The sequence below is a fragment of the Parasteatoda tepidariorum genome, chromosome 7 (assembly GCF_982258835.1).
Source record: "Parasteatoda tepidariorum strain Cologne lab strain chromosome 7, Ptep-v5.0, whole genome shotgun sequence".
Lineage (NCBI taxonomy): Eukaryota > Metazoa > Arthropoda > Arachnida > Araneae > Theridiidae > Parasteatoda > Parasteatoda tepidariorum.
Genome location: NC_141761.1, coordinates 9,483,173 through 9,504,446, shown reverse-complemented (window position 1 = coordinate 9,504,446; position 21,274 = coordinate 9,483,173). Strand labels below are relative to the sequence as shown.

Sequence of the window (21,274 nt, the reverse complement as noted above, 5' to 3'; positions counted from 1 at the left end):
ATATTTGGAATAAAATCCAGGGTAAAAGTGGAATTCGACAAGCTACTTCTTCGCTTAGAATGGAATAAAGCGATTTATTCTTATTTCTGCTCCCTTTTAAGATGTTTACTTAATAGTTTTCTGCGCGCTTTTATCTTACCCCTTATAAAATTTGAATTCCAAGGAAAACTAAAAACGTCATAGAAAACAAGTAAGCTAAAAGCGTAAAAATATTTTCGCACAATCTTTGGAAATTGGTTTTAAACCAGTACTTTATTTTTACCATTTAAATTTGCTATTAGTTTGGATTTTTAAATTAAAGAATTCAATTAAAATAGAAATGCATTTTTTTTAATAGTATCTACCTATTTCAGCGTGCACAATCTTTTTTAAATTCACGGCTACTTGTATTTCTGGTTAACTAATGAAAGTTCGCATGCTCGAGTATTTAGGCATGTTGACGACATTTATTGTAATTTTTATATAAATAATATTGTTTTTGGCACTAAATTCTTCACATGAGTTGACTTAGTTACATATTTGCATATTATTTGGCTGCCTCTTTTGCTTGATCTGTTGAATGTGCCTTGTGAATGAATAAATTTAACTGAATTGTAATTGCCCTGTTAATGTTAATTTGTGTGGAAGCTCTGTTGAATGTGCCTTTTGAATGAATCGTAACTGGTGTGAAAGCCCTTGTGCCTGTTCTGCTCGATGTTCCTTGTAGATGAATTGTTGAAGTTGAATTATTATTACCCCAATGAATTTATTTGCTTGTTTATGCAATTATGTAAACACGTCAATTAAATCCAACGAAATTAGTTTTAAGCGTTTTCGATTTAATATTAAATTTAATATATTATTATTTCGAGTAACCGTTGTAATTTAAAACATCATACTTACTGTTTGATTACTTTTAAGGAGGATTCTGTAGTAATAGGTATGTGTACAAAAATTGTATATGGATATCATCAGATAGATAAACTTATGGATTTTTGTTTTTTTTAGGTGGATTCTGCACTTGTTATTTTTGAGCTAGTTTTAGTTTCAAATTTGTTATAAATGTTCTCCTTTCTTTTGAAGTGATAAATAAGTAATTTGTTCTTCTGTAAGAAAGTAAACAAGAAATTTACTAAGGTAGAAATTATTAATATAAGAGATAAAAATTTAAATAATTCATTAAGTAGCTTAAGACAGTGGTTAATATTCAAGGACCTTGATCTTTTGTTTATTTATTTTCTTAATAAATTTGCGTTTATTGTGTAATACTTAAATTTTGTTAATCTGAATGTTCTGAGCATTGTTATTTCTCAGAATTCTGATTGCTATTTTTAATAGAAATTTTATCTTTAATTCTTTGTTTTGTAACTTTTATGCTAAGATATTAAGTTTGCAATGTTCATTCTAGACCAGTGTTTCTTAACCTTTTTGGTTTAATGGACCCTTTTTCAAATTTTTTAAGAAGTCACAGACCACCCCCTGTAGAAAAAATTATTGCAAAAACCATCAATTATTTTTACTTTACTTTATTTTCAATTGAAATAAAATTTGAAGGCTACTTTGTGTTTTTAAAAATTTTAAACTTTTATATGGTTTGCAAATGTGGCTCCTCATATTGTGGAGGATATCTGGCATATCTAAGAGAAAAGAGCAAAGGGACAGCTCATAAAAAATGAGGGGTTGATAGAGGACAGGGTTCCCACGGTCCTTGAGAGTCCTTGAAAGTCCTTGAATTATTTTTTGCTAAATTTAGGTCCTTGAAAGTGCTTGAAAAACGTCTTAGGTCCTTGAAAAACTTGATAGGTCCTTGAATTTGTCCAATACTGCCGACGGCCCTTTTTATAAAACACCCGCGGATCTTTCTCGTTCTTTCTGTTTTGTTCCCGAGCTCTCTCACGTGGTTTTTAACGCCACCGTTTCTAACCGGGCCTAGCGTCTTGGTGTCTGCCAAGCGCGCGGAGCACAGCAGACAATCGATGCGTTCGGGTCGAGACTCAACTTCATCTTCTGTCGCATATGCTTAGATCTTCTTTTTCTTATCGAAACTGGAATACTCTCGAATTTCGTAACAATATGTACCTTGTAGTTTTCAATAAATTTGCCGTTTTACCATCCACACTTGTTCTTACGTTTGCGTCATTTCAAAACTTTATTGTAAAGCGTATTCGCGAAGGCACGGCTTCGTATTTGTGTTATGTAGTTTAGACTAGTTATGCCTGGGAAGTGCTATTTTAATCCCCAATGGATGGATAATCAAGCTTATAAAGAATGGATTTTATCGATGCCCGAAAAGAAGTTCAGAGCCAAGTGCCGATTATGCATGAAGGAGATCGATATCGCAAAAATGGAAGAATCTGCTCTGAAATCACATATGAAAGAAAGGTAATACAAAAAAGCAGTCTCATGCCCTGAGTTCTCTTTTTCCAAAGACATCAACATCTAATTCATCTGGTGTAAATACTCCTTCAACATCGTGTGAAACAGAAACGTTACCCCATGTGAAACAGAAACTTTAGTGGCCGAGGTAACATTGTCTTCTTATCTGGTCAAAAGGAATGTGCTTGATGCTGAAATTCTCTGGAGTCTAAAGTGCATCACTAGTAATTATTCATGTAACTCCTGTGAAGGGATTAGTAAATTGTTCTCCAAAATGTTTGCTAATAGCTGTATAGCGAGACAATTTTTTGTAGTGCCACAAAGTGAGCCTATTTGGGCTCCTTTGGATTGGCACTATACTTCAAAGGGATTCTTATAAATGAGCTGAAGAATGTTGATTGCTACACTGTTCTCTTTGATGAGACGTTAAATCAGTCTCTACAATCTAAGCAGATGGACATTATGGTAAGGAATTGATAATAAAATTTGCACTAAGTATCTTATTTCCCAATTTATGGGTCATGGAACTGCAGAAAATATTTTGTCCTCTTTTTACAAATGCATGGATGATGGTTAAAAGCTCTCTAAAATACTTCAATTATCCATGGATGGACCCTATGTCATTTGGAAATTCTATTAGAAGCTTCAGTGTGAATTAAAAGAGAAATATTCCCACCAGGTCATATTCATTGGCAGTTGTGGATTACACATAACGAATAATGCTTTTGATCATGGTGAAAATGGGATATGTTCCTTCTAATTTTTATTTTCAGAAAGAATTGTTGCTGCATAACATTTAGAGAAGGTTGTGTAAATTATGGATGAATAATTTCAGAAACGATGTTTAATAGAGGAGAGGAGGGGGTTATGGAATAGTCATGGAATATGAAATACCTAAGATTTAGCTCTGTCTTTCCTGCAGCCTTCACATGGAAATACACAGAATTAAAGGATTTCACCATTAACACCTCATTACCATTTGTTATAGATTGTGCTGAAAATGATTTTGTGAATTAATATGTAAAACCAGTAGGGTTGTTTTTAAAAAAATATAAATTTTAGCCCATAATACATATACTTTCTTCTCTCTATATAGGCAAAGCATTTAGGTATTATATTTGAAATTAATTATTGCCACAACAAGCGTTGTTGCTTCTAGTAAAATAGAAGAGAATAATTTTTAAAATTGGTCTTAGATTAAGGTCCTTGAAAATTTTGTTGAGGTCCTTGAAAAGTCCTGGAAAGTCCTTGAATTTCAATCTCATCATAGAGTGGGAACCCTGGAGGATTATAAAAATAGCAAATCGGATGTAATCAGGGGATTGCCCCGGATGGTTCAAACGGAAAGCCGGTTGGTGCTGAATGTTAAAAATATGACAGGGATATTAGAGGGTCCGCACTGAATTCGGTGTATCTCAATCACCTAGTTTCAAATTTGTATGCATTTTCATCGTTTAGAAAAAAAGATCAATGTTATAATGTTTATTTAAATATTATTAATCCCATCGTCTTAAAAGTACTTGGCGTATCCCCAAAATATGACTCATGGACCCTTAAGGGGTCCATGAACCACAGGTTAAGAAACCCTGTTCTAGACCTCAAAACTACTCTAGTTTATTTTCCGTCTGGGGTCCTCATGATAGCAACAGTCCTTTTGTCTCCAGTCATTATTTCTAAAATAATAAATACAAGTAGTATTCAAATTCATTATTCATTTAAAGACAACTGCTAACTAAAAGCAGTGCAGCAAATTTGTAATACCAGTTTCTTCTAAATGATTGTAAAATCTCTAAAATTTACTTTTTCTAGAATGTTATATAAATGACTTGAGAATTGGTATGAAATTTACATTTTTATAAAATCCTCGGATTGTTATTTTCATGTTGGTAACTGTGCCTATTTATGCACTTAATTTAAAATGTTTTTTCTTTCCAGATGACAAAAATATTGAACATCTTTTTGGAGGCTGAGATTACAAATATAAAAAAATTGATGGTGGTATCACTGGTAGTCAAAAACAAATCAGATTAGCTGATTTGATGGTTAGTTATTATTTAAACTACCTTTCTATTTTTAAAATTTTCTATCTTTGCATTGCATTTAAAAAAAAAAAATTTTTCTTCACTTCCAAAATTACTTTGCTGTTACACATTGCTATTACACATTGCTAACCTTTTTACATTTCTTTTTTAGTGCAATAATGTATCATTTTATTTAACATTAATTTTATGCATTGTTTATCATTTTAATGCAGTATTGTTTCATGTGCTAAGTATTTATAGTTATTTAAAGTATTTATTCAGAAAATGATATATAAGTTTCAAGTTTATTTGTGAAAATTAAAAATAATATTATCCTCAGAACTATAAGTACAACAAATCTTGTTTAATAGAGTAGCATTTAAGTAGAGTAGCAGATAGCTCTTAGGGAACAGTTTTAGTAGTCATTTTTGTGGCGTGGTTTGTTACTCTAATTCATGTATTAACAATTTTAAAAAAATTACATAATATTACTTGTATTCCTAGCTGAAAAAATGCTATTTGTTTGCAATAAAGAGTGTTCTAAAAGTCACCCAATCTTTGAGTTTTATGTCATTGGATTAATAAAATGCGGATATTGAAAATAAAATACCAGTGTTGTGGAAAGTTCTGGGTTTAGACTATTAAAATTTCACACGGGCTATCACACATGCAATTCTAGGTTGTTTTTTTTTGTTGTTTTTTTTAAATCACAATTTTTGGTTTAAAACTTGTGTTTTCAATCAAAATTATTTCCTGCTTGAATTATGGAACACACTGTAGTAAAACAATATTACTCTTGTAATAGCAATAAATTCTGCATAAACGTGTAACTGACTAGAAGCATATCTGCTATACTTTAAATTCCAGACATTTTAAATTTTCTCTCCTTTTTAATTGTGTTTAGTTCTGAAAACTAAAGCTCCTTTGTTATTTGCAGTGATAGGGAGCGAACGGATTGGAGTTCATCAAGCGGTGGCTGTGATCGAGGTCCTGGACTCAAAGCTCTCCTGGTAATATAGGGATGACTGCTAGCACGTTCTATGGTTGTTGTACCTGACCTCTTGCAGCAGCATGCTTCAAACACATCGGATCATCAGTCTTCACCACAGCATAGGTTTCAAGACTCAACAATATCAGATGAGGTATTACTTGTGATTTTTATAACTGTTGTGTTACTAAAATTTTAGTAAGACTTATTTATTGTGAATGAGTTTGCTTTTTTTTCTTCACTTTTAGCTTTTTTAAGATAACTATGTTTGAGACCATCACAGCGAAAGCTATCAAAAACCTTAAGAATTGTTTTTATGTATTGGTATAACATTGATATTAATATTTTAAATAGCTAAACTTATGAGAAAAAGTGTATTGAAAAATTCCTCTTTTGTTACAGTTAAGAATTCAAATTATATAAAACAAAATTTTCACCATTATTATGCACTATTATCTAAAATAACCAGTGTATATATATAAACTTTAAGTATTGACTATAGTATAATAAACAAAAGTTCTTCTGAAAACTCTTTTTATAAAATTACTGACTAAAATTTATATTTTAACACAGATTTTTTAAATTAAAGTAGGAGTTAATTTTGAACTATAATCTCAATTTAAACATAATTGTTAACTATATTACTATATTTAAGTGTGTATATAATTTAAACTTTAAAATGCATGCATGAGTTAATATTTAATATAATATATATATGGTAACTAATAAAGCTCTTGCTGTCTTTGCTTTGCTATTGAGTGAAAAGTAAATTAGTGTGTAAAGTGGACAAAAATCCTGTCGGTTCAGAGTAGGAATATTAGTTGCTATAAAAGCAGGTACACCATACACTGCTTATCACTAGCTGCATGAAAACTCCGAATATGTCAAGTGTCAGGGGGTAGTGCTGTGAATAAGCATACTGTATGGCATTGGTTTCAAAAATTAAGGTCTATTTAGAAGAAATTTGGGTCCATTAACAAAATATTTTAACTTTAAAGTGGAGCCTTCACAGATTTGTTTATCTTCATTATTGTTTTGCTAATCGAATGAACCTTTCCCAGGAAGCGGGGGGGGGGGGGAGAAAGACAAATGCAAAGGAACTAAGTATAGACTAAATACCAAATATTTGTGTGTTGCATTTCTAATTTAGTAGCAGCAATAGCTGTTTATTTTTGAAAATTTAATTTGTTTTTATTATTATTTTACAGTGTTGAGCATAATCTTGTATCCATTTACAATTTAAAAACTCATTGTAAAGGATTTTTGCAATAACAGGACCCTATTTGCACAAATTCACAAAGGCAGGACCCTGGTTGAAAGAACGTTTATTTTTTATTCACAAGTTACGATGAATTTTTTCACAATTTTACAAAAACGGACCTTTTACAAAATGTCTGGACAGACCCCTGGAAACATCTAGTTGATTTGTTACTTGATACATTTATTGCACTTAAAATATTCTTATTTGTTTTTAAAGCATAATATTTTTTTTTTCCTTCTGTTTCCCCATTTCTTTAATGTCACCCCTGCAAAATATTAGTTAGAATTAAGAAATTCGTTTTTTCCTATTGTGACTTGTATAACTGGTTCATTCAATATATATTTTAAGTAAGATATTCTGGTGACTAAAACATTAATAATTTTTTAAAGTTAATTATCAGAAAATATACCCACATGTGCTATTAATATGTGATTTTTTTTAAAATAAAATATTCGCTTCTGAGTTAATAACATATAATAGATTTAAAAGTAACAAAAGTTTTCTCTTTGCTTTATTTAGGACTTGTTTTATTGATGTTAAATTTAGTTCTCAAGCATGTAGTTATCAAGACATCATTGAATTGTGTGTTTTTTGTCTTTGTTTTCTAAGTAGTTTATCTTATTCTTTTTCTGATGTAACTAGAGTAAAAGTATAGTTAAGTGAGTAAAGTTTGTACTCTTTTTGTTAGAGTACTAGACTACATGCTATTTTTACTAGACTAATAGTTTTAATATAATATTTAGCCACAGGAATCTGTTTCTGTGTTCTTGAAGATCACTTTAGTTCATATCTTGACATTTTGTGGCTGATTGTCATGATGTACATAATAACGTGGAAGATATTTATTATAAATTATACGAAATTAGTCTTAAAAACTTACAATAAGTGGCATACTGCAACACAAATATCCCTCACTCCATGGTTTGTTTGAAAATTTGTGCATAGTTTAAAATTACAGAGTTATAAGAGATAAGCTGACACACATGCTCTACAACTTTAATGCTTAGCAAAATATCAGTACCAGACTTTCAAATGAGTTTGAAAACTTTATTGCCTATAATATAATAACAAATTTTCAAAGTGAAGACCTTTGCATTTAATGCAGAGTTGTATGCAGGTCACTGAATTTTATATGTATGCATGGCGCAGTTGACCTAATATTTTGTCCCATTCCTTATGCAAGGATCTTTTTAGACATGCCAAAATTTTGAGGTGTCACACAAATTCTTATCACCAAGATAAATCATAGGAAAAATTCATTGGAGTTAATTTCGTGGGATTTGATGACAATTTTCAATCTGTAAGAGATTCAAGGAAATGTAAATTTTATGCATAAAGTTTTGTATTTTATTTTTGCTGATAGTTTGCACTTCAATAACTAAATTTTTATTTTACATAAAATTAAATTTTTTTAAATCTCTTATTTAGTTTACTTCAAAGCTCTTTTATTTAAATTAAATGATAGTTTTACATTTTAAAGGCCTTATAATCACTGTTAAACATTTTCTGCATCTATTTCCACTTCATTAGGCACCTTGATGATTTCTTAATTGAAGAATAATATTTTTGTTGATCTTTTTCTTGCGCTCCTTTTGGATAGTTTTGCAATTGGGTATGTTTTAAATTTGAATACATTATTTAGCTTTTAGTAGGCTTCATGCGCTCTGATCCTTATTTTTGATACAGATAAAAATATCATTGCTGCTTGCTTTTAATATATTTCTTCTCACGTTCATGAACTGGCCACCGCATTCTCCACATTTGACATGCTTGTATTTCTTCATGTGGGGTCAAATATAAAACAAGTAACCTGTACAATCAATAGTCTTGAAGCATCTAAAGATCTGGTTGCCACTGAAAATGTGCTGACTGTTTTTGCTCATGTACACCAATTCATGCGCCACTTCTTTGAATCTTGTTGATACTCGCTCTATCAAGTAATTCTATAATTTGATTCTAAACTGGTTGCAAACTATTAGGAACTGTTAATAAATCTGTTAATATTAGGAACTGTTAATAAATCTTTTATATAACTGGCTTTTCAATTACTTGGGAGTAATACTGCATTACATGCTAGCACTTTTAACAATGCATTTGAGCATATATTCTACATTCCTATACAAAATCAGTTTATTTAGGTTACCTCTAGCTGCCTTTACATTTTTGACGTATAGTTTTGAACCACCCTGTAATCTTATGACTTCCCCTAAATAAACTGATAATTTTCTGATCAAATACTAGTTTTCTTACCAAAAAGTTATTCTTGATAGAGAACTTTGCGAATTAGCTAAAAATAAACTTTAATTTTTATATTTAAAGAGCTGACTCAGTTATTCAATAATTTAAGCAACTTGGGGTGTAAATATGTATCCTTTGACTAAAAAGTAATGAAATGTGGATTTTGAAGCAGAATAAGAATGGAAACTTCATTAAGTGTTGCAATTTATTTTGCCACATTTTTCTACTACAACCCTAATCTATACAATTGTGAAGCTATTTGTTGTAAAATTCTTTAAGTATAAACCTCTAATATAGATAGTTCAGCTTTAACCTTTTTCTGGGGAAAGGGATGGCTGTGGGATGTGTTTTATTGTTTTATGCAACACTTTCTCATAAGGGTAGAAAATGTTTTCTACATTTCCCACTTACTTTCAAATATCAATTATAAGTTTGGGTATACATCTACTGTTTTCTTTCCTGCTTTTTTTGTAGATAATTTAAATTTTGTAAATTTTTTTGTTTAAAAAATTTTTTTAAAGTTATTTTTCAAAGATAATTTCTTTATTGCTATTTTAATTTAACGAATAGCAATTTTGATTATACATAAAAATATCAAGTAATCATAGCCGTCAAAGTAAATTATCTCAAATTGAAATAAATATCGAAGTAAAATATTTTAAATAAACTCAAGTAAATAATATTTTTTGGGTTTCTATTCTATTTTTGGTATAAATGTGGTGCTTATCGGTTTTTTAAAATTTTGATTGTAATTGTTGCAGAGAAGAAGAAAATATTTGTCTATGAATTTTAATAAAGATATTTATTTTGTAGGAAAAATTCATATATATGTTTACATTTTTTAGCTGTAACTTCATTCATGATTTTGGCTATATAAGGATTTCAAAGATTGCGGATTTTGAAATTGTAATTTATAATACTGTATTTTTTATGCTTTATTTGTAATGAAATCATAAATGGTATTTTTTTTTCTTCCTAATCTTTTTTCTTTTGTGACAATTTTCGTGTTCCTCCCCTCTCATTATGCTAGATACAATTTAATTTTAAGTTAGTTTTTATGAAGTCTAATAATATCTCGTTGGTTTATCTTTATAAGATCGAACTAAATTTTTGTGAACATTAAAATTTCATAAATCTATTACCTGAATTTAAAAATAAAAAAATTTCTATTATAGTTTCTACATAGTTTTTGTAAGATGCATTCATTTATGAAATTTGGTACAAAAAGAAAATGACATGATGTTTTGAATATGAATATTTTATACAAATCATTTGCAACTGAAGCACAATAATTGAAATATTCATGTATTACTTGTTGGGGAGCTATTTTAAAAGAAAATTCTTTGGAAATCAAAGTACATATTTGATTCGAACTAAGAGATTGGAGGAATAAGGTTCTGAGTGATATGTTATAAATAAATTTAGAAACTGGCTAAAGCATTTTTTGAGTTAGTGATTTAAATTACGATATATGCTATTTAGAAAATAAAATTAAATTAAAAGTGTTGTATTAACTTTTGTCAGTGATTAACCAAGTTATTGTAGTTAATAGTTTTTTTATGTATCACACAATTTATTTAATATATTGTAAATAAGATTAAGGGAATTTATTTGATTAAGTAATTTTCAATTGTAACGACCATTCTTACTGAAAAGAACAGATCAATCAAATTAGCCAGGAATTATAGTAGAATTGTCTTCGTTTCCCCCTCTTGTTTTTATTGTTATTATCATTAATAGTGAAAGCGTAAAACCGGCAAATAAAGTGGTAAAAACTATTTATCATTGATTGAAGTGACGTATTTTCATAAGTTGAAAAGATTTAACAATTCTAAAGATAAAAAATACATTCAAATAGTTATATTTGTAGTTAAATTGTCTTTTCGTGCATCAGAAATTATTTAAATTTCTTCTATTTTTACTCAGACTTATTGTAGAACAGAGACAAATTGTTTAAAATTTGTTTTAATATAAATATGTTAAAAAACAGCTTGTAAAATTTTTTTGATAGAAATTAAACGTGAAATGCTTAATAAACGTACTAAAATTACAAATATTAATTGTAATGTATTAAATAGTTATTATTATAGGTACTGATAATTATAGCTATTAAAACTTTTGTATGTTATTGTAAACTAAGACATGATTCTTTAAATTTTGCTTTTGCAGAAATTGTTGTGAATGAGGGATTGATATAAGCGAAAAAGAAAAAGCTGATAACAGCAAAAAAGAAAAAGCTGTTTCTATTATTTTTTCCATTCATTAATTTTTTTAAACATAAATGTACCTATAGACATTGAAATATTATTTATTGAGATTCTGCATTGATAAACTTCAAAACAAAAAGATTGACAAAGTGTTACATGGTGCAAATGAATGAATGCTTGAAGGTGCATAAGATATAATAACATAGGACAGGCGGATAATTTATTATAGAAAACGGTATGTGAAATGTTATTTGTGTAATTTTTTATGCTGAATCTAATAAAACAACTGAAAAAGGATTTCTGCACTCATAAAGTGATACAAAAGCACAAGAGTCCCTCTCTGGTGGCCCTTGTATTATCCCTAAATACGATAGTCAAAGAAGTAGTGAACCGTGTTTAAGAAAAACAGTGGGAGTATAAAATTGTTTCATTCTCCTCACCATTTTTTTACGAACAGAGACTACCTGTTACAATTTCCACCCCCAGTCGCAGAAAGATACCCCTACTGACCTAGATGTCTTGTCGATCCCTCTTGAAAAGGTTAATAAATAAGTATGATATGATAAGCAGTTAATGTTGTAGTAAACAATACACAAAAATCATAAGGAAGTTTGGAATTGAAGTCGCTCCCTGATTAAGTGTTTTCATGATTTGTATTTCATTGCAATTATGTTAAATAATCTGAAATGTTTGCTAGTGTGTATGTATGCATAGAGAATAATAAATGACAGTTAATATATACTTTTTAAAATTCTGGTTTTAATATACAAAGTTCCTATGTTTAATCCCTGTATTCTTGGGTTATTTAAGGTTTTATCAAACTTTATAAAATATAATTAAAATCTGTTTTATAATCAAAAATTGCATTCATAATGTTTTTTCTTCAAAAATTGTCTTTAAAAGCCCTTAAAATACTATAATGTCCTTGCCCTTAAAATACTAAGATTAAACACTAAATTTTAAAGCATTCTGCTGCAGTGGTAACAAAGAACTTTTTTTAACAGGAAATTGAAACTAATTTGGAATACATGTGTTTTTTCATATGAAATATATATTAAAATGAACTAATTTGGTTTTTTAAATGTGTGTGACAATTAAAAAGAATTGTTAGTATCATTGAAACATTTATTGGGTCCTAAATTAGAAAGGCATTTATACAAGTATTTTTTTTTATTATTATTATTCTATTTTTATATACTTGCTGCATCTTACATATTGGTATTGCATTATTGTTTTATTTTATATTTATTTATTTTTTGCTGATGGGCCTTTTTTTACACAATATATTTTCTGCTAGATTGTGCAGAATCTTTTTTTTTATGTGTATGATTTTTTTATAGATATTATTAATTGTTTTGTAATTTTATGTCAGAATTTCTCTTGTTTTAAGTACCTTTATATATATATATATATATATATATATATATATATATATATATATATATATATATATATATATATATATATATATATATATATATATATATATATATATATATATAGTCTGCTCCTTTGTTTATTTTATTTTAACCATTGTCCAAAGCATTTCAAAAGTTTTTAATGTTCATGTTTATATTTCTTTTAGTCTCAGGGCTCCATTACACCTCACACTATAGTCACTCTTCCCAATTCCAAAGGCTTGCAACTTCTTCTTTGTTATGATAGTGAGTATAATTTCAATGCTTAAAATTTATAACTGAACATAAATTGTTTTACATTTGATTCCAGCTATTTACTGCTCATTTTAAGAATTTATCAAATTTAAAAAAAAAAAAAAAGTATTTTCTAACTGTATAAACTGTAATTTATTGTTAGAGATTTATAATTACTGATTATAGTTTTATTGTAATTATTGCTAATCATATGTTGCATTATCAGTTTAAAAATGTACCCGAACAACTAGTTCTCCATTATTAAGAAGACTTTCTGTTTTCGATAATTTTTGTGTTGGTTAATTTGGTTAAAAATGATGGTTTTCTTAATTTTGATAATTTTTCACACAATGCGACAAAATGTGCTATGTTGAGCAGATACAAAAAAGTAACTGAATTATTAATATGTGTTTGAGTTTAATTTGTGCATTTTACAGCACACATATAAAAGTTTAGTATTTATTTAAAATATTTCATTGTACATTAAACTGTTCTGCGGTGTCTTCATTATTATAAAATCAGAACTTTTTGAAATTTGCAGTATCATTTCTTTGAATGTATTGAACCTGCTGTCAGCACAGTTTCAGCTGAAACTGAAGAAATGCAAGGCACTGCATTCCTTTAGGAAAACTTGAGAAAGATCCCACCATTAAATTCTGTATGCATGCCACATTTGTTGTATTTCGGTCAACCTGTATAGAATAAGTTGTTTGTGATGAATTATGAAAGTTTTTAACAATTTTGTATATATCTATACGTATATTGAGCCATTAATATTAACATTAAATGTACTTATACAAATATACTTATTACAAATATAAGTAAATGTTCTTATTCTTGTTTTTTATAAAGAGACAATTTTTATGTTCAGACTATTTTTTAAAAAAGGTCAATTTTTATTAAAACATATTTATTAACATACTCTTTCTTAAATATTTAATTAAAGTAATGAATTTCATGAAAAATTAAATAAACTGATAAAATTAAAATAAAGCTTTTTTTAATCTGCAATTTATTAAAAAGATTAAATTGTTGAGCTGTTTGTTTTGGATACAGCTAAAAAACATATGTAAGAAAATTAACATAATTTGATAGACATGTTTTACAAAATTGGATATTGCTCAAAATAAGTGTTAAACATTTTACAAAATAGGTGTTTAAGCACAATGATTCTTTTCAATATTAAAGATGGAACCGAAAATTCTGACATAAAACTAAACCAATTTGGATTACACTCAATTAATTTTAAACATTAACAGTGATGGAACATGTGCCAAAAAATGTAAAAAGTAGTGTTCAGTAAGAAAGTAAAAAAGAAACTTGAAGGGAATAAAAATTATTTTTATTTATTTATTTTAATTTATTATTTACTTTTAATGTTTATTAGTTTTTCATTTTAAATATATATCATTGATAATGTTAATATATTGTAGTAGTTATAAATGAAAAGTTAAATTGAGAATTTGTTTAATGCTTTAAGTTTCCATCATATTTTGGTATTATAGTCACATGTCTTATCACTTCACTAGGAATAATCCTTATGGATTAAGATTTTGGACTGCTAGGTTAGGTTGACTAGGATCGTTTGAAAAGTTGCAAATGTAACTTTTCAGATGATCTCAGTGAGTTAAAAAATAAAATCAAATATATTTTTTGAAAGCCTTCTAATTTCTCAAAGCTTGAAGTCTGAGGTTCGGAAAATCACTCAACTATTTTGAGAATTTGTAAAAGTCTGTTAAATAATTACTTACAATTAAAATTACATATGTGGAGATTTATGCATTATGAAATTATTTTAGTTCCAGGTAATTCTTTTGAAAAATAATTATAACAGTAGTATAAAAATCTGAATTAAATGCTTGTTTTCTTTGACACTCACATTAAGTTGTTTAAATGCCTATTTTCTTTGAAATATGTTGTCCATTTTTTTTTTGAAAATATCCATTTCGAGCTTTTTCTTCTTTGCTAGCAAAATTCCGCCTAACGGTTGATCAGAAAAATTTAGATTTCTCAAGATTTATTAGATTTATTTATTTCTATTTAAGAATTACAACTTTTTTAAGAGTTGAACAGAAAAAAAAGCTTTCTTTTCCAAACATCCTTAAAAATGTTAGTAGTTTATAATTAAACATCTTCTTTGCTTTCTAGCAATAAAAACATACAAATACAAAGTATTACATAAATTAGTTTGATTCTTAAATGTTTTAAGATGTTTAAAAAATTGTTGGAATGGAAAATTTACTCAGAACATTCAAGAAGGTGTTGATAGTTTTTATTGTTTTACAAAATTTTTTAAATAATTATATTTTAAAGTGGTATTAACTATATTTAGTAATTGTAACGAGATCAGTGCTTGTTTTCACTTTAACTTTTTTGTTATATTTAAAGAACTCAACATACTTATCTTTCAAAACTTAAGGCATCTCCATTTTTTTAAAAATTTGCTATGTATTTTTCTTTCTCTTATTTTTTACTGTATTTTGAAATAACTTTTAAGATAATAATTTTTAGCAGAATTTTTTCCATCTTATTTTTTGAGTAGTTTAGGTACTGAAATTATTTATTATGAGTAAAAATAATTTGTTTATTTTTATTTCCAGATAAAGGAGTTTATGTAAATTCTTGTCGGAAAGTTAATAAAAATGTTGTTCTTCAGTGGGGAGAGATGCCAACATCTGTAGGTAAGAAATATTTTTTTGTAATTTAGGATTTAAATGATACATTATTATACAAGGATTTAAATGTAACATTTTATTCAGTTATGATTGGAACAGTTACATATTATCCTGTGTAATTATATTTACAAATTTCAATCTTGAAAGCTATTTTAAAACAAATCTTTCAATTGTATTGTATTATCTGCAGAACAGTTTAAGCAGTGGGAAGTTAATGGCTATTTTATAAAGGTAAAAACATTGTAATAAAACTTGAACTGTTCTTGAATTTTATGTTAATGTTTTAGGCAATTGTAGACAAATAATCTATTTAAATAATTTGATTTCTTCACAAATGCCAAAGTTATTTAAAAAAAAAACATATCATTGATTTATAAAGAGCTGGATTATATGAATTCTTAATCAATTGAAGGAAATATTTTTGTATGATGCAAACGAAAAAGGAATGAAGCTATTATAATCAAAGATATGCTTGCTTTTTATTTAGATTATGCTTTTACAATGTTGTTAACTACCAAACAAGAGTAGTAGCTACAGTTTCTGAGTGTGAAATTTTAAAAATTGCTTTTTATTAGATTATACTTAAAATATGCAGCTCCTCAGGGCTTCAACTAAATTTAGTTGAAAAGTTTACAGATCAAGTCAATTGATTCCTCATAGTTTTATTATTTCCTCATAGTTTATGATTATTTCCTCATAGTTTTTAAAACTCCAATATTATTACGACACGCAAAATTTAAATCAAGCATTCAAGTAATAACTTTTTGATATGTTTGATTTGTGTGAATACTATCATAAGTACTGTGATACTATAACATCCATGCGGTACTTCAATCATTTTATCGGCTATTAATGCTGCAAATTTTCTCAATGCTTTTTTTTTTTAAATCCCTTTATTGTTTATACATTGTTATGATATGCAAAATTCTATTGGTGCATTTATTAGTCCCTTATACAATTTTTTCTAATGACTTTGTCATAGTTATTGCTACTGATTTCCATGTGTTTTTTTAATTCATATTATTAAATTTATATACAATACTATATAATTTTACATACAATATTATTTAGAACGTGCATTTGAGTAATTACTTTCAAACGCATTTGATTATCACTAAATCCAAGCAACCTTTTAATATTTTCTTCTTTTTTTTTAAATCAATGCTGTTGATTTTCGTGTTTTTTTTTTTAAATCACTACATTATTGTGGTATGAGAAATTTAAATCGCACATTTAAGTGTTTTTATTTATAATTGTATAATTTTTCAACTAGTTATTTGGCATTTATCACTATTTATTTTTTTATATTTTTTTAAAATTTCGATATTTTTAATACTTTTTTAAATATATCAAAAATATCGAGATAATGTCTGAATCTCAAAACATAAATTTAATTAACCCCTTTTTGTCGCTCTCGATTAGTTATAAATACACTCAGGTTAATCATTCTTTTTTCAGTTATTCCTGGAAATTTAAAGTTTTTTTTTTCATGCGTTGACGATTTGCAAAGTGCGAAAATGGAGTAATATGTCATTTTTCTCAATACATATATATTTTTTTTATGTATCAATAAAAATGATTTTCCTTTTTATCCTTGTACAAAAGGATAAAAAGAATTTAAATACAAAAAAAGAATATACATTGTGAATAAAAAATTTAAGATAATTTCTTCTATCAATCATATGTCTGTTAAACTTGTTACTTGATCACCTAAGTTTAAAATATTACATAGTCTAAGAATAGTAACTGAAATATTTTACTTCATTTATTTATTATATTTATTTTTTATTATTTTATTTATTATATTTATTCTAATTTTTTTTCCTGGTAAGCCTGCTAGATTTCATTAATAATTATTTTAAAGCCTAATGACTTCGGTTAAATTTTAAAAAATTATTTTTAATTATTTTGTTAATTTTGAAACTTGTTTAATTAAATGAGAAAAAAATTCAACATTTTCAAAAAATTACTGTGTAGTAATTTTGGAAAATGTTGCATTACTGTGTAAATTTTACTTTGAATGGAATGTGAAATGCATGGAAATGTTTCCTCTGGCTACAAAAAAAGCACTACAGTAAATTGTACCTCAATTCTAACTATTTAATTCTATTCTCTATTCTATATATTCCATATTTACTATGATTTCTGCTAAAACTGCAGTATATTTCGTTATAGTTTTAAACTTTTTATCTGTATGTTAATATCACTTTTTTTAGTTTTTATTAAAATATGGGATATAAAATTAATAATTAAATTAATTTATTAATAATTATTTAAAGTTATTAAAAAAAGGGAAATAAAATTAAAAAGGAATATAAAATTACATAAGTCTCCTGTTTTTTAACAAAGACTCCTATATTTTACAACTGTCTCCTGTTTACATGTATATTCTCAAATTTCTCCTTATTTGTTGAAGAAATTTTTAAAAAAGTTGGCAATGAAATATCCGCTGATATACTAAATGATATAATAAATTGACCACCCTCTTGATAAGTGAGCTGCAATAATTTTTTGAAATATTCTGTTTAACGGACTGTGTTAATTGGTCAAAAAATAAGTTCTGTCTTGAAAGTTTTTTAGAGTGGCACCCATGAATATTATTTATTACAATACTTCCCACTGCATACATTTAATTAACCCCTTCTTAAAGGGAATCGGTTCATGTGATTTTGTAGTAAATACAAATGAATGGCTATACCATCAATCTCAGTTACTTCCTTAAATTTCAGGGTTTTTAAAATCCTCTTTTTTTTTATCTTTCTTTTAATGCCATGAAGACTCATAAAGTATGAAAAAGGAGTAATTATATAATTTTTTCAATATCTATATTTTTTTCTGTGTTGATAAGAAAAAATATTGTATAAAAATTTTTATCTCTTTTAATTTTGTAAATGTCACTTTTGTGCATTAAAATTATCATCTTTTAAATACCTTCTATGTACAGGTGCGCAAAAAAAAAGATATCACGCTAAATAACTTTTGTTCTAATGATCAAATTTTCATTTTTTTAGTGTCAATCTAAATGTTTTCTAGGGGTAACCTCAAATATGCTAATTATTAAGTGCTAACCATTAATTTAGTTATGAATCAAACACAAAAATGTATTTTCTCTGCATTAACATATATGTTTTTTTGCATCTTTGGATTCTTAACCTTTCAAATATAGGAGGTAACCGGAATCTGGCAGGGTTGCCACTCCACAGGAAGAACAGGGAAAACCTGGAAAATACAGGAAATTTAAAAATCACCTAAAATAACAGGGTATTTTTATTTTTTCTTTATAAACTTGGAAAATACAGGGAATTTTTTTTTCTTATTTTTATCTTTTAAAAAATGGTGACCACTCAAAGTGTAATCTATGGGATATTTAACCATGATATTTCAGCTGTACTAAATTATTTCATATACTATAGCATTATTTAGGTATGCTCAGCTGTTTTGTCAGCAATTAAAACTAATAAATATAGTTTGCCTAATGTAGCTCACACAAGAGTGCAGTAATTGTTGTTTCCTCTTAATATATTGCGTATCTGTACAGGGAAAACACGTGGAATTTTTTTTCCTTCCAGATTTGAGTGGCAACCCTGTTTGAAAAATAGGGTCCCCATAGTCTGGCCAGGGGAGCGTTCCAAAGTTTGGACCCCTTAATGTTAATTTCACTTTTTGTGTTTTTAATCAATTTTCAAAAATACTAAGGAAATTTTTTAAAAATTCCACCCACTCATAAAGCCTGTTTACTCAAACATAATTTCACGCAAAAAAAATTTGTAATAGTTTATTATTTTTCTTATTTAATTGTAGATGAAAATTTTTTTATACCATATTAATCTATTTTTTTCAAGAAAAATAAAATAGAGATCAAATTATTAAAGTGAAAATTTTGATATCAATATTTTTAAATAGTAGTTCTATTCAAGCAATTTTCATAGAATCTTAAGAACAATTACAATTTACTAATGTTCTAAATTCAGAAAAAACATTCTGAAAATACTTATTTTGATATTCTCTGTAAGTTTTTATGATTCTGTTACAAATTAATGTTGTACCTAAATTTTCAGGCATGAGTTTGAATCATTCAAAAGCAATGAAAATGAATTATTATCTGCATCTTCAGAGGTAGTTAGTGTGATAGTGACTAGCAAGAGGCAAATTCGATTGCAAAGATGATGCTGGAAATCAGTATGACTTTATATCCCGTTACTTTGCACCCTGGTTGGGAGTAACTGAGGACCCAGTTACTGGTATTTATCTTATCTTAATTATTTGACGTTTAATTTACAATTATGCAAAATGAAATAAAAAGTTGAGATTTTGAAATTTTTGCTTTTTTGATGATATATAGCCAGGCCTCAGTTGATCTATTTTTCTTTTAAAATAAATAATCTCAAGAAACAGAAGCTAGAAAATATATTTCATAATGAAAAACAAAAAACTTTATTACCTTTAAATATGAAATAAGAAAAGTTGAAATTATTTTAGTACTCTTGTTACCAGCCTTCAGATAAATCAGATAAAGTCCCATATCTATCTGTTTTGTCTCTTGTCGACCGTAAATTTTTTTAGTCTTTCACTTTTATTTATGAATTTCTTTTTTGGACACTTAGCATTTATTCATTTAAAAAAAAATTTTTGTTTCCTCATTTAGTCTGGTGGGTCTTGAGAATGGGTGGCTATGTTTTGAGTGCTCAAAACATGTCACTTTTAATACTTAACAATTTTTAATTGTGTTATGAGTTAGTCACAACACACTGAATTAAATGTTTGAGAAAGTAAGAGAGTTAATGAGAGGATGACATATAAGGTTGGTTTTTTCTGTAATAGTGTCAATTATTCAATTTTTCGCTAATTTTGGCTGCTGAGGGCCATTGTTTTCATTTCCGGTCATTGTTATTTTTAGTTGTATAACATATATTATTGCTTCTATTACTACTTGGATTTATTATAAAATGAGTAGTCACAGAAGCTGTTAAAGTTTTTTCATTTCCTTTTTTATGTCTTTTGTTTGTTTGTTCCGTTTTTGTATGAGTATGCAATGCTGTTTAAGCTTAACCCAGTGTAGTTGATTTTTTCAAATTCCTTTTTTGAAATAATACAAATGTAAATGTTAAAAATATGCAGCTGACAAGTATTGGTTGCATTTACTGTATTTTGTATTTACTATCTGTATAATGATTTGCAACCACAAACCAACAAAGGGGAAGGTTTTGTTAAATGTTGGTTGTCATAAAGATGTAAGCATAGGAATTTTGTCTAGAGAAACATATTATGGGTAATGGAAATGGGTAATTTTTAGAACAGTTTGGATGCTGAAGGATTAAAAAGAATTCTTTTTGAAGTGAAGGATCTGAGGTCTGGTTATTTAAAGATAATAATTTTTAATATTTTATTTATTTGCTTGATCTTTTTATAAGAGAATTTATCTTTTCATCATAAATTTAAGAGTCCTATTTTTTTCCTGAAATTTTTTTTTAACCCTTGTTGAACAGCCTACTCAATTTTGGGTTTAGGACTACTAATGTTCAACTCTGTAGCCTTGTAATTTTGAACCCAACCCAGAAGACAAGGAAACTCTTGGATCAAATATTGGGAAAGATTTGCTTTTTTGGAGGACTTTTTGATGGAGCTAACCCATATTTGCGTTACATGGAGAGTAAAACCTCCCACGTTTAACCTGACGGCAAGGGGACTATATCCCATGATTCATCTGCCACTCAGTATATTTCGCGTCAGCATTGTGGTCGGTGCAAGCCGAATGCGGAATTTGAATCGACCAGCCATTGCCAGGGTGCGATCCTGGTGTACCTCATTGGAAGGCGAACGCTCTATCCCCTGAGCCATCACAGCTTGCTTGAAAAATTTTGAGATATTTTTTGTGAA

At 27.6% G+C, this 21,274-nt stretch overlaps 1 protein-coding gene across 4 annotated transcripts in view; it reads left to right on the top strand.

The window, feature by feature from the left end:
* Positions 1-203: 203 nt before the first annotated feature.
* The window catches only part of LOC147806822 (uncharacterized), a 43,429-nt gene continuing 22,358 nt past the window's right edge, over positions 204-21,274 (top strand). For 3 of the 4 annotated variants that reach the window (XM_087167282.1, XM_087167281.1, XM_087167279.1), the window contains exons 1-6: positions 222-919; positions 4,291-4,397; positions 5,314-5,518; positions 12,656-12,734; positions 15,323-15,403; positions 19,456-19,638. In XM_087167282.1, the coding sequence (XP_087023408.1) occupies positions 5,417-5,518; positions 12,656-12,734; positions 15,323-15,403; positions 19,456-19,517 (324 nt within the window). In that variant the 5' untranslated portion in view covers positions 222-919; positions 4,291-4,397; positions 5,314-5,416 and the 3' untranslated portion in view covers positions 19,518-19,638. Of the gene's footprint in view, positions 920-4,290; positions 4,398-5,313; positions 5,519-12,655; positions 12,735-15,322; positions 15,404-19,455; positions 19,639-21,274 lie in introns of all 4 variants that reach the window. The other variant, XM_087167280.1, reaches the window with a different exon arrangement.